At 40.7% G+C, this 12802-nt stretch overlaps 2 protein-coding genes across 5 annotated transcripts in view; both read right to left on the reverse strand.

The window, feature by feature from the left end:
• Gprk1 (G protein-coupled receptor kinase 1) overlaps positions 1 to 12802 on the reverse strand; it is a 235484-nt gene that overhangs the window by 36322 nt on the left and 186360 nt on the right. For all 4 annotated transcript variants that reach the window (XM_033378235.1, XM_033378238.1, XM_033378236.1 and 1 more), the window contains one exon: positions 6120 to 6326. In XM_033378235.1, coding sequence (XP_033234126.1) covers positions 6120 to 6326 — 207 coding nt within the window. The remainder of the gene's footprint in view (positions 1 to 6119; positions 6327 to 12802) is intronic.
• LOC117183640 (uncharacterized) lies at positions 4168 to 6095 on the reverse strand. The gene is made up of 2 exons (XM_033378240.1): positions 5220 to 6095; positions 4168 to 5086 (listed from the first exon to the last, which is right to left on the reverse strand). Exons 1-2 carry the CDS (start codon positions 5340 to 5342, stop codon positions 4190 to 4192), a joined length of 1020 nt encoding a protein of 339 aa, XP_033234131.1. The 5' UTR covers positions 5343 to 6095; the 3' UTR covers positions 4168 to 4189.

Genomic DNA, 12802 nt, shown 5'->3' on the forward strand with positions numbered 1-12802 from the left:
GGCAGTACCTTATCGAATCAGAAAACATGTCGACACAAGGACACGGACACAGTTTAATTGGCAGGGACATGACCAAATCTACTGACTACATAAACCACCAAAGTTGCCTCGACATAAAAACTATCTCATCTTTTGGACCCGAAGACTAGAAAATGAGAAAGGAACCAAGTAAAGCACCTCAACATTTATACGGACGGCTCCAAGATGGACGGAGCAGTAGGAGCGGGCTTATACTGCACAGACCCTGAAATAAGGCTGTCGTATAAGCTACCGGACCGATGCAGCATATCGAAGGTTAGAGATCGCGCAGGTCATAGACCGAGCACACGATGCGGTCAATCTATTCGCCGATAGCCAATGAGATATGACCAATTCGCAATTAGATCCATGCAGGCGTCCGCGGTCAGTTCCAAAAGTGTCTGGGCGAGCAGGGAGGCACTAGACACCCCAAGCACGACAGCGTCAGTGCGGATCTATTGGGGTCCCAGCCACCAAGGCATCGAAGGAAACGAGGCGACGGACGTACTAGCTAAGGAAGGCGTCAGGCTGGCGAATAGGAGAGCCGAGAATGTGCCTGTCTCCCTTAGGACATTGAAAAGCGATCGAGAGAAGTAGGCCAGATCACTAACCGAAAGTAGGTGCAGGAGTACCACCACCTGCAGAACCTCGAAAATCATGTGCAAAAAACGCAATGAGAAACTACTACCTGAGAAGCCACTACCTACTGCACCTACCACGAAGGGACGCCAGATTGTTAGTGGGCATACTAACAGGTCACTGTCTGGCTGCGGCACATGGGACAGTTGTATGAAATGTGATAAACCTAGAAAATTCTTGTTTATTTTTGTTTATTTCATGCATTATCCTAGCGCTACAAGTTTACACTTATGTTTAATGCGCTAGTCACCTTACGCATCCTTGTGGAAAGTTATTTACTTAAATCTAATAGATACATTTAACATTTTTGAAAAGCTTACACTTATAATTGTTTTTACAAAATTTTGATTACTTTTTAAATTTTGATTATTTATTCTACTATTTTATTTGTTTTTCTATTATTTTTATTTATTTATTTTTTTTTTTTTTTAATGAATTTGTTAATTTAATTTTATTGATTAACTAAATGTTTTTTGACTTTAAAGTAAAATTGAGTTGCGCTCCTAATGGTTTTAATGCTATGGGGAAGATTGTTCCATAAGCGAATAGCATTAATGAAGAACTGCCTCTTCGAGTAAAGCGTTTGAATTCGAGGACAAATGTAATTGTTAGTTCTTTGTGATGTAGCGGGGTTAAGTTTGCGGTAAAGGTAAATCGGTTCTTGGGTGGTCACAATTTTATGAAAGTATACTAAGGTTCTAAAATCTATCCATGGGGTCAAGTTGAGGTCAAGTATTTTACGAGTCAGGTGGGAAACATGGTCAAAACGACTTAAATTAAAAGCATAACGGACAATTGAATTAAAGCATACTACTAATGTGTGCAAGTCACGAGCATCACAATGACCAAAAATCTCTACACCATAAAAGAGAGTGGGGATGAGAATGACTTTAGCAATTAATACTTAATTTCTTCTGGCAAAAAAGTTTTAGATGCTGAGAGCTGACGCAATAGACCATATGTACGTCCAGTTGCCTTTGAAATATGTTTACTCCATGATAGAGTGCTACTGAATGTTATCCCCAGATTAACTGCACAATCTTCGTAGGAAATAGGTGTATTGCCTATGTGTACATTCACGAGATTTTTTGTATCAATCCGTTTTTTGGCAATTACAATACATTTTGATTTTCTTGGATTTATTCCCAGGCCATTCTCTTTTGCCCATTTCTCAATTAGGGAAAGCATTTTGTTGGACATGTTGACACATAGATTTATTTCATTAACGGGACTACTAACATAAATTTGGACGTCATCAGCATATAAATGTACTTCACAGTCAGACAAGACACTGGGTAGATCATTAACATATATGGAAAACAGTAAGGGGCCTAGTACTGATCCCTGAGGGACTCCCCGTGTAAGAACCCTAAAAGTGGAAGCATATGTACCGGATACAACTGTCTGCAATCTATTTGTTAGGTACGATTTTACAAAATTGACCGCAGTCCCTGAGAAGTTGAATAATTTGGTCAGTTTTGTGCAGAGAATATTATGGTTGACTGAGTCGAACGCCTTACTGCGGTCGAGAAGTGTTAAAAACGTAACCCAGTTCTTATCGAGTTGCTGTCGAATATCTTCGACGATATCCATTACAGCGCTTATACAACTTCTTTTTTTTCGAAAACCTGACTGCTTGTTGTTTAATAACGAGTAGTTAGTCAGGTAGTGTTCAATCTGTAAGGACGTGAGATTTTCTAGAGCTTTTGACAGGAACGGAAGTATTGAAATGGGCCTAAAGTCGTTGTTGGGTTTTCGGATCGGTAAAATTTTCGATTTTTTCCATTCCGTTGGAAACGAGGACGTAGTTATAGCCGTGTTGAAGATATAAGTGATGTGAGACAAAATCTTAGGAAGTAAGATTTTCACAAATTTCGGGCTAATGTTATCGAGACCTTCTGCGTTAGACTTCACCTTAAGTATGCTCGCGAGGACATCACATTGATTGACACACACAAAGCTAAAACTATTATCACCAAGTGGAACGCTATTCAGGTACGTGTTACTTGTCGCTTCAGGTACATCAATTATCGAGAACTTTTTGTTAAGTTCTTCGACAGTTATGTCCAGCTCAGTCTTCTGTTTACATTTGCCTATTCCTATACTATTCTTTCTTTCCATCTTTGCTTAATGGTAGAGCAATTTTGGAACTTAGATTTATAGTAACTACGCTTAGCAGATCTTATACTTTTGTTAGCATTTGCTCTTAACTCTTTGTACCTTAAACGGAAGTAGTCCGTTTTATACCGCTTCCATTTACTGTAGGCAACATCTCGCTGATGCGTTATTTTTTTTATCTCGTTGTTAAACCATGGATTTTGTCTTGGTTTGGTGACTTTGGTTTTTAGTGGTATAAATTTGTTGAACAAGTACTGAATATTGTTGTTCAAAACACTCAATTGACAGTCAACAAAGGGAGAAAGGTAAATGGAAGCCCAGTCACACGCAGTAAATTCTAGGTAAAGTTCATTATAGTCAATATTTTTAAAATCTCTATAAGTAAAGGAATTAGCTTTATGGTCCAAAGTCAAGTCATATGTCAGGAAGATAAGGTCATGTTTAGAGAATGCTGGTACTGATACCTGGTCATATAATAGGGTCTTGCTATGGTCATTAGTGAAGAAAATGTCAAGAAGTGTATCACAGGTATTGCTGAAATGTGTAGGCAATGTTGTATTAATAGCGTACAAGCCCAGGGAGGCAAAGTTATCCAATAGATGACTCTCTTTCAAGAGATTGCTATTGAGATCACCTGCAAGTATAATGTCAGTGTATAACACCGAGATGTCCGAGATAATATTTAAAAGTGGCTCATAGTCGATTGTACAATTGGGTCGATAAATACAGGCTAATAAAATTTTCTTGTTCATTTTGCTCGCGATTTCCAAGAAGAGATATTCAATAGGAAATTCAGTAGGTTGTGTACACTTAACATTACATTTTAATTTTGTATTAGCATATATAGCAACGCCACCTGCATGCCCAATACGTTCCGAACGAAAAACAACATAACCATCACACACAATTGACAAATCACATAGATCAGAGTTAAACCACGTCTCAGATACACATATAACATCTACATTTGACTGAGTAAAGAGAAATCTAAACTCATCGATTTTCCTTAACAAACTTTGTGCATTTATGTGTACAACTTTGAGACCATTTCTATGGTTACTAATTATTTTAATCATACTACCGGCTATGGAACTACCTATCTCACCATTCATTATTAAAGTGAGAACTTATTAGGGGCGCAAACTCGATATTTGAAAAACAATAAACTAACTGTGTGTAAGAACTGTGAAAATAAAATAATAAAAACAATAACCTAACTGATAAGATTAAGAGAGCAGTATGTAAGTTATTAAGAGCGAAAGCTATTTGCTGCTGCTTCTTCCGATCCAACCGAGGCGCGAGTGGGGGAGGCAGTCGAAGAGAGGGGGAGAGACTGTGCGGGCTCATTAGATGGTGCGAGCGACAAAAGCTCATCCATACGCTCAATGCATTGAACGCTCTCTGTATCATAGGATCATACATGCACGAGGCCGCGCCGAGTAAAGACAGCTGCTAGAATTTTGTGCTTCTTCATTCGCATGGCCTCTTTGAATATTATATAGTTCTCGCTTAAAAACTGCTCGTTGACGTAAACAGCAGCTTCTGAGTCGAAACTAAAGAACTGTAAGCCCAGTTGTCTCTTACTCTCGCGGCGGTAAATCCCAATCTTACTGAGGAGATTGATCTTCTCGCGGACGTTTTCCATTTTAACAATTATAACGGGATCGACATTTGAGTGTTGTGTTTGTCTGGCCCTGAATACGTCTCGGATTCTTGGTGGTGGGGTCAGCTGTAGATTGAAGCAGAGCTTGTTGAAGAGAGCTCTCACATTTTCTCCCTCCACAAAGGGAACGCCGTGGATTCGCAGCTCACACGCGCTCGTTGCCATGTGTTCGGCTGCCAATCTCGCTTCGATGCCACCCACTCTCCCACCCAGTGTGCGAAGATCAGCCACTTCCCGGTCCAGCCGCTCAACCCGTTCATCCAGCCGATCCCTCTGGGAGCGGAGATCAACCACTTCCCGCTCCAAATCGATGACTCTGGCACCCATCTGTTTTACCTCACCAGCGATCGAATCCAAGCGCTCCATGAGACTGCTGAGGATGCGCTGCTCTGCATTTCGGACATGGGACGCAATTTGGTTGGTCTGCTCCTCGAAACGGTCTTTGAGCATCTCCAGCAATTGAGGCGAGAGGGCGTCGGAGAGGCGCTCACTCGCTGCCCCAGCATTGTTGCGGGTGCGCTTTATTGGCGGTGAAGTAGATGATGACATAAGACGAGAGTCCTCCTCGTAAAGCAATTCCTCATCATTGAGCCACATTCGATTGTGTTGAAATTTTTCTGAAGCAGTTATTGTTGTCTTCGCGCAAAGCTGCGGAGGCGCTATTTTAACTGTTCTTTTTTTTGTCGAGGTTGTGACACAGATCGCTCTAAGATGAAGTGTTTTGTAGAACTTTGGACACTTCATCCTCATCATATCTTCATCTATGGAAGGCGAACTATTTCTCGTTTGTGCCAAGTGCCATACTAATTGAATCATTAATGGGTAGAATTAATTCTTTATGACGTTTTCCCCAATAAATAATCCTTGCAATATTGACCGGAGCCTTACAAGTTACCGAACGCATTGTGACTATCTGAATATCTCATCTGAATTTGAATATCTCATCTCCAACTGTCCGGCTCTCATAAGGCTTAGGGGGAAATACCTGGGCGCCCCGGTGCTGGCATCTGGCTGCTGGCGTATGATAAAAACACATCGATTCTCGAGGACTTTAAAACCACATAAACACTCCCGCGATGGTTCATACCCCCCTATCTAGATAACTAAGGGCCATACTGGCCTATGCGTGGCCTCGTTGTGGGCCGTCCGGGTTAACCTAACCTAACCTAATAAACCTTATTATTAGTTTGGAATGGTTACACTGCAATTATTCCAGAACAGTTTATTAAACATACATAAAAGAGCGTTCTAAAAAAACCGAAAAGAACAAATACATTTTTCATTACATTACAATTACAAAACACGTGTACGTTGCATCGGCGTCAAAAAAGGTATTGAAGAAACAAAAGAAAAGAAAAAACCCGCATCCTTGCATATTCCTTGTTACTTTTTTCGTGTTGCTTACCACTTTTTGTAGGACCGAAAAACTATTAAAACGTTTTTAATACTTACGTACTAACACGTTTCATACTATACCAGTATTAAGATTAATGGATTACACCTATACGTTATAAATGACACCTGATACAGGATGCAACATACATTGTGTGGTGATTCAGATTTAAGAATATAATTTAGATTAATTTCTACTTCTATGTGCATTCTTTAAAAGTAGCCACTTATCTGATACATATTTCCTAATTTCCACGGTCTATTGTAGAAAAATATAAAAATAACATACCGGTTTGGATATAATTTTGCATATTTTGTCTGCCACAATGATGCAAAAGATCCTCCTAGTTTTTTTATGTACCCGTGTAGAATGCAATCAGATTCTTTTTCGTCTGCATCAAAGTGCTGTTTTTGTTTAGCTTTCTTTTTTTGTTCGATCTTATCGGTCTCAATATTTACAGTTTCAAATACTGTTTCAGAGATTTCCTGCTGCCACCTAAAAATAAGAAGAAACGGAAGAATAATCATTCAGATATATATTGCAAATTTAATTTTAGTCCTCAGACCAACAAAATATTCTGCGAGTTCAAAGTATGTCAGATATTTATTTATTTTTGTCAAAATATTTATTTAGCTAAATTTAAGTGATTATAAATATTGCAAGCAATTAGTTTAAGATACAGTTCAGGGGCAGTGCCAGTCTAGACTCCGTCAAGTAAAGACGCGCCAGCAGCTAAGCAACAGCAAACGCAAATCTAACAACAAAATCCACGCAAAAAAAAAATTAAAGTGCACAAAGCAAATTCCAAAAAAGCCAATAACAAACACACCAAGTGAACAGTTACAAATCCAAGTGAAGCGGGCAGCAGCCCAAGCTCGAGCGCAATGTCGCGACCACCAGACCCAAAATTGCTCACACAGTGGGACAAAACAGCATTCTTAGAACCAAAATACATATCATTAAACAGAAAAGATAACAAATCTTTCGAAAACACCTCCCCTTTTATAATAAAAAAAGTCATAGACTACCAGTGTTGCGGTGAAGTAGACTCGGTTAAAAAAATCAGAGACGGATCACTTCTAGTCAAAACAAAAGGAACAGCCCAGGCTACTACACTTATGAAAATCACCAAATTCCACGACTTCGAAGTAATAGCAACCGAACACAAAACAATAAACTTTTCCAAAGGGGTAATCTACTCCAACGACTTGCGGAACATTGATATAGACGAAATCAAAAAAGAACTCAAACCTCAAAAAGTCATAGACGCAACCAAAATACTTCAACAGAAAGACAACGTACTCCATGAAACCGGACTCATCATCGTCACATTCGACACACCAACTCTACCTCAACATCTAATGATCGGTTACGAACGAGTGAACGTACGTCCTCAAACACCCCGCCCCCTTAAATGCCACAACTGCCAAAAATACGGCCACCCTTCTAAATACTGCAGATCCCCAAAGATCTGTACTAACTGCTCAGAAGTGCACCCTGCTGACGATGAACTATGCTCTAAGCCAAAGTTTTGCAGTAACTGCAAATTCAACACCGACATCCAGAATAACCACAGCCCCATAGACAAAAATTGCCCAGAATTCCTCAAACAAAAAGAAATCACAATAATCAAAACAATCGAAAAAGTAGACTTCACTACCGCAAAGAAAATTTACCATCAACGGAACCCCCATCAATCCAGACCATACGCTGAAGTAGCCCGCCATCAACAACCAAAACCTCATCTCACTGAAACATCTACCTCATCATCGCCCACCTATAACCAATCACACCAAATAAGACCAATCAAAGACTACGGAGACATCACCCCAAACACACATCCAATCAACCCTAAGCCAACTTCATCCCAACTACACCCCCCCAGTCAACAACAAGAAATGGATATGGACATCGAAACTACGCTAAAAATACCAAAAACTCGAAAACTATCCAAGATTCTGACCGTAAACTCAGAAGCCAGACTAAGGAAAAAGACAAACTTAACCTGGTTACCAAACACCTCAAAGCCAAAGATAAAACTGAAAAAAATAAGACCCCAAACGCAAACCTAGCCCTTTTATCAAATAATGCATTAGCAAACCAAATTTACAGCGAAGACGATCTTTAAATATCAACCCAAACTAGTAATTACCACTAAGCCCTATCACTAAGAAAACAAAACACTACTCCCACTAACTTATAATGCTCAAAATAATCCAATGGAACATCCACGGATACAAGAATAATTATATAGAACTACAAACACTCATGAAATCCCACAACCCTCAAATTATTGCATTACATGAAACCCACATAACGAACCCCATCTCACTCCCAATCCCAATTAACTTTAGCCTATACTGCAACAACAACCCCACAAATGCTTTCGGTGGCACAGCTCTCCTCATTCACAACTCCATCTCCCATACCCAAATTCAACTCAACGCAGACTTTGACGCAGTAGGCGGCACCATAAGGTCCAAATCAAACCTCAATATCATATCCGCCTACATCTCCCCTAACAAATCCTTCAACACCCGTAACCTCCAAAACGTCCTCACCCCGGCAAACGACCACACCATTGTCCTAGGAGACTTCAACAGCTGGCACCCTTACTGGGGCTCACCTAAGGCCAACTGCAGAGGGAAAACAATAGCCTCATTCCTAGACCGCTCGAACTTCATCCTACTTAATGACAATACTCCGACCCACTTCTCAACACACAACACATTTACCCACATCGATCTCTCACTTGCAACATCCAGAATTGCTCCAGAGATCCTCTGGCAAGTGATAGATGACCTTTACGGCTCTGACCACTTTGCCATCTTACTTACACTATTCAACACTCCCTCTCCCTATCCCCCTTCCCCTTCACCCCTAAACCTACTTTCAATCTCAAAAACGCAGACTGGGACCTCTTCAGGAAACATACAGCCCATACAGAGACAAAGCCGTAAAATGGAACTACCTCAAGCACAACATTAGCAACCATAACATTATAGAATACAAAAAATCAAAAGCGTGTTTTAAAAGAGCAATTAGAGAAGCCAAACGAAAATCGATCCTTGAGTTCACAACCCATATACACCCAAACTCAGATCCAACCACAAAATGGTCCAACATCAGACGTCTCTGCGTTCTTAACCCCACTAAAAATATCCATGCCATTCACAACCCGTACACCCAATCACAAACAACCTGTCAATCCGAAATAGCCAACTCCTTTGCCTAGACATGGTCAGAAGAAGCAGACGACCTCAACTTCTCCCAACATTCCTGTCCAACAAACTCCTCATTAATACCCCTTCTAACTATAACCCAACACCATCAGCCCTAGAAATCGAGAAAGACATAACATTAATCGAATACACATCAGCACTGTCCACCTTGAAAGGCAACACTCCTGGTCTAGACCGAATTTCTTACTCTATGCTAAAGAACTCACCCTACCCTCTCAAAACCAGAATCCTAACCCTTTACAACAAGATACTCGACTCCTCCATCCCACAATCCCTTAAACTCAGCCTAGTCCTTCCCATCTTAAAACCACAAAAGCCCCAAACCGATATCAAATCTTACAGACCCATCTCCCTAAACTCATGCCTAGCCAAAACTCTGGACAAGATTGTCGCAAAAAGGTTGTGGTGGTTTGTTTTAAATAACAACCTGATCCACAACAACCAACTAGGGTTCAAAAGAGGCAAATCTGTACTAGACAGTCTACTTTATGTAGACCACCTAGCTACCAGAGCTATCGCCCTGAAAAAACACCTCACAGTCATCTCGCTGGACTTCACCAAAGCCTTCGACAGAATTGGTATTCACACCGTAATAAACCAACTAAAAAAATGGAAAGTAGGGCCACGAATACTTAATTATGTTAAGAAGTTTATGTCCAACAGGAAAATCCTCGTCAAAACCGGCAGAAGCTTATCAAATATCTTCCCTCTAAATAATGGCATTCCCCAAGGCTCCCCAATATCCGTCATCCTTTTCCTCATAGCTTACAACTCACTCACCGATATCATCTCCCTCCACAAACAAATCAAATTTTGCGCGTACGCCGACGACTTCCACCTACTCATCAATCACAACAAACAAAAAAGTCCCACAACTAACATCCAAACAATATTTAACCAAATAGACGACTGGTGCAACCACTCAGGCTCAATCCTCTCTAAAGAAAAATCCCAACTCCTTCATATATGCCGCAAACACAACTGCAAACCCAAGATACTCACCGGTGGCACAACCATCCAAGCTACCGACACACTCAGAATCCTTGGGCTCACAATCAACACCAAATACAATTGGATCTCTCACATCAACAAACTCAAAGTTGACCTCGCCACTAGGTGAGCCACTAGGCATTATCAAACACCTCTCGTCCTTAAAATACAACTGCCACACCTCATCACTTGTACAAATTATCAAATCTCTAATCATATCCAAAGTCGACTTCTGCCTCCCCATATACGGTTACGCACCAAAAAGCCAGCTTAACCGCCTGAAATCTACGATAAACGCAGCAACAAGAGCCGCCCTGGGTGCATTCCGCACCACACCCACTAACAACCTTCTATCCGAAGCCAACCTACACACCTTGGAAAACAAGCGAGATTTTCTAACTGGCAAAATATTTAAAAACCTCATCCACGCTAAAGACACCCCCTAAACTCACTCCCAACAAACCAAAAAAAAAAAAACACAGACTGCTTAGCACGATTGACAGACCCAAACAAATATTCCAGAATAACCTCATACCGTTCTCCCCGATTAAAACCTCCAACACCAATAAATTCAACATGACAACCATCCTTAAAGCAACCAACATCACCCTATCCAAACACGATAAAAACACCACCCCCCCAATAGTCTTCCACCAACTCTTCCACTCCATCAAATCCAACCTCCACCAACACACCTTCCTATACACAGACGGGTCCAAAGCAGCAGGCATTACCAGCTATAGCATCTGCAAGGAGATATCAACCATAACATCCGGACTACTTCCAAAGTACTCCTCAGTGCTTTCCAGCGAAATCATAGCTATCCACGAAGCCATTTTACTAAGCCGCAACAAACGCGGAAGATACGCTATCTGAACTGATTCACTGTCCTCTATATCCGCAATTACCAATCCCAACAACTCTTCGTACTACCCCACCACAATCCGTAACCTCGTCACCAAACTTTTCCCAAAAATAACAATTATATGGATACCTAGCCACATTGGCATAAAAGGGAACGAAATTGCTAACACCGCAGCCAAAACTACCTCCAAACTACCCCTCATATATACCCCCAACCATAATTCTAACGACATCTCACTATTACTTAAGAAAATCCTCATATCCAAACAAACAGACCTCCTCACTAAGACTTCCCCCTGGTACCAACAAGTTATCAACCTATCTTCCACTCATCCTCCCCCCAAACTCCTAAACAACCTTAACAGAAGACACCAAGTCATCCTAAATAGATTGAGACTAGGGCACACAAGACTCACCAATGCCCACTACATGGATAAAACATCCTCCAACGCATGCCCACTGTGCCACAACCCAACTATAGACATAAGACATATACTATACACATGCCCCGCCCTCTCTCTTCAAAGATCCTCAATATTCCATAACACCGACCCCATGCAATACATCTCCAACCCTAACAACAAAAACGCAAAAATAGTCCTCAACTATCTAGAACAATCTAAAATCATTCACTACATATAACCTCATAAACAATCATCCCTGTACATATACATATACACAATTAGTATTTTAGATAATAGTTCCTCCACAACATATAATAACGTATAGAACCAACCCTGTACATATGTATATAAGCACATACATACATCCTCAAACGTAAATTAATACTATAGTGAGCTTAAGGCCTCAACAGCTATAGCCACACCCTGTTAATACCTAGTTTTAACTAGTTATTAGCTTTATATAAATAAATAAAAAAAACAGTTCAGGGGATAGGGTATAGCAAAGGGAGTTATAATTATGGCATAAAACCCTAAAAGGTTCATAATAGGCATAATTAGACCTACATATGGGTAAACGGATAAGCCTAAAAGTACGGGTAGGTCTAGATGGAACGGCCAAGTCAATCTGACCCAGGAGAGTTTGGGAGTCAACAATCCCGAGAAGGAGCTTGTGCACGAACATTACGCCATTGCATATTCTGCGATGGTGCACCGACGGCAGGTCAGTAAGATTTAGCCTAGTCCGGTAGGGTGGCAAGATTCTACCCGAGTCCCAGTTAAAGCTACGAAGGGCAAAGATTAAAAATTGCTCTTTATATTGCTCCACACACAAGAACAATACTCCAATATAGCCCGTACTAACCAATTCGTAACGTACGGGTCGTCAAACTCCTTGGACCAACGCTTGATGAACGCTCAAACACCCTAAGTTTTATTTACTGTTGCAGCTATATGGATTTTAAAGCAAAAAAGACTCCGAGGTCATTTGAACTCGAAATTCGCTCGAGGACATGATTTCCTAGAACATATGAGACAAAATGTGGAGCGCGACGGTAAAAAGTCATAAGTTTGCATTTGGAAAGGTTCATAAAAAGAAGATTAGTTGAATACCACAATAGTAGCTCACTTAGATCCAGTTGAAGGCGTGTGTGCAAATACCAATCAGAGTAAGACAGACAGATTTTAACATCATCAGCATACATTAGTGTAGTGTAGTATGTTGTATGCCAAATAAGCATATGCCCACCGTATTGTAGTGTATACAATATGTCAAGTGGTCGTATGTCCAAAGTTAATGTAGAGTATCACGCTCATAAACATAAAGACACTTTGACGCAATGTTAATGTAACATAGCCACAATCAAGAGCCGTAATACGATCAGTCCCTTATATGTGGACTGGCCTGCAGCGTGAGAACTGCAGTGTCGGCAATATATTCCAAGTGGCCAAATGAGCATTCCAATGTATATGC

This window comes from Drosophila pseudoobscura, chromosome 3, assembly GCF_009870125.1.
Source record: "Drosophila pseudoobscura strain MV-25-SWS-2005 chromosome 3, UCI_Dpse_MV25, whole genome shotgun sequence".
NCBI classification, from domain to species: domain Eukaryota; kingdom Metazoa; phylum Arthropoda; class Insecta; order Diptera; family Drosophilidae; genus Drosophila; species Drosophila pseudoobscura.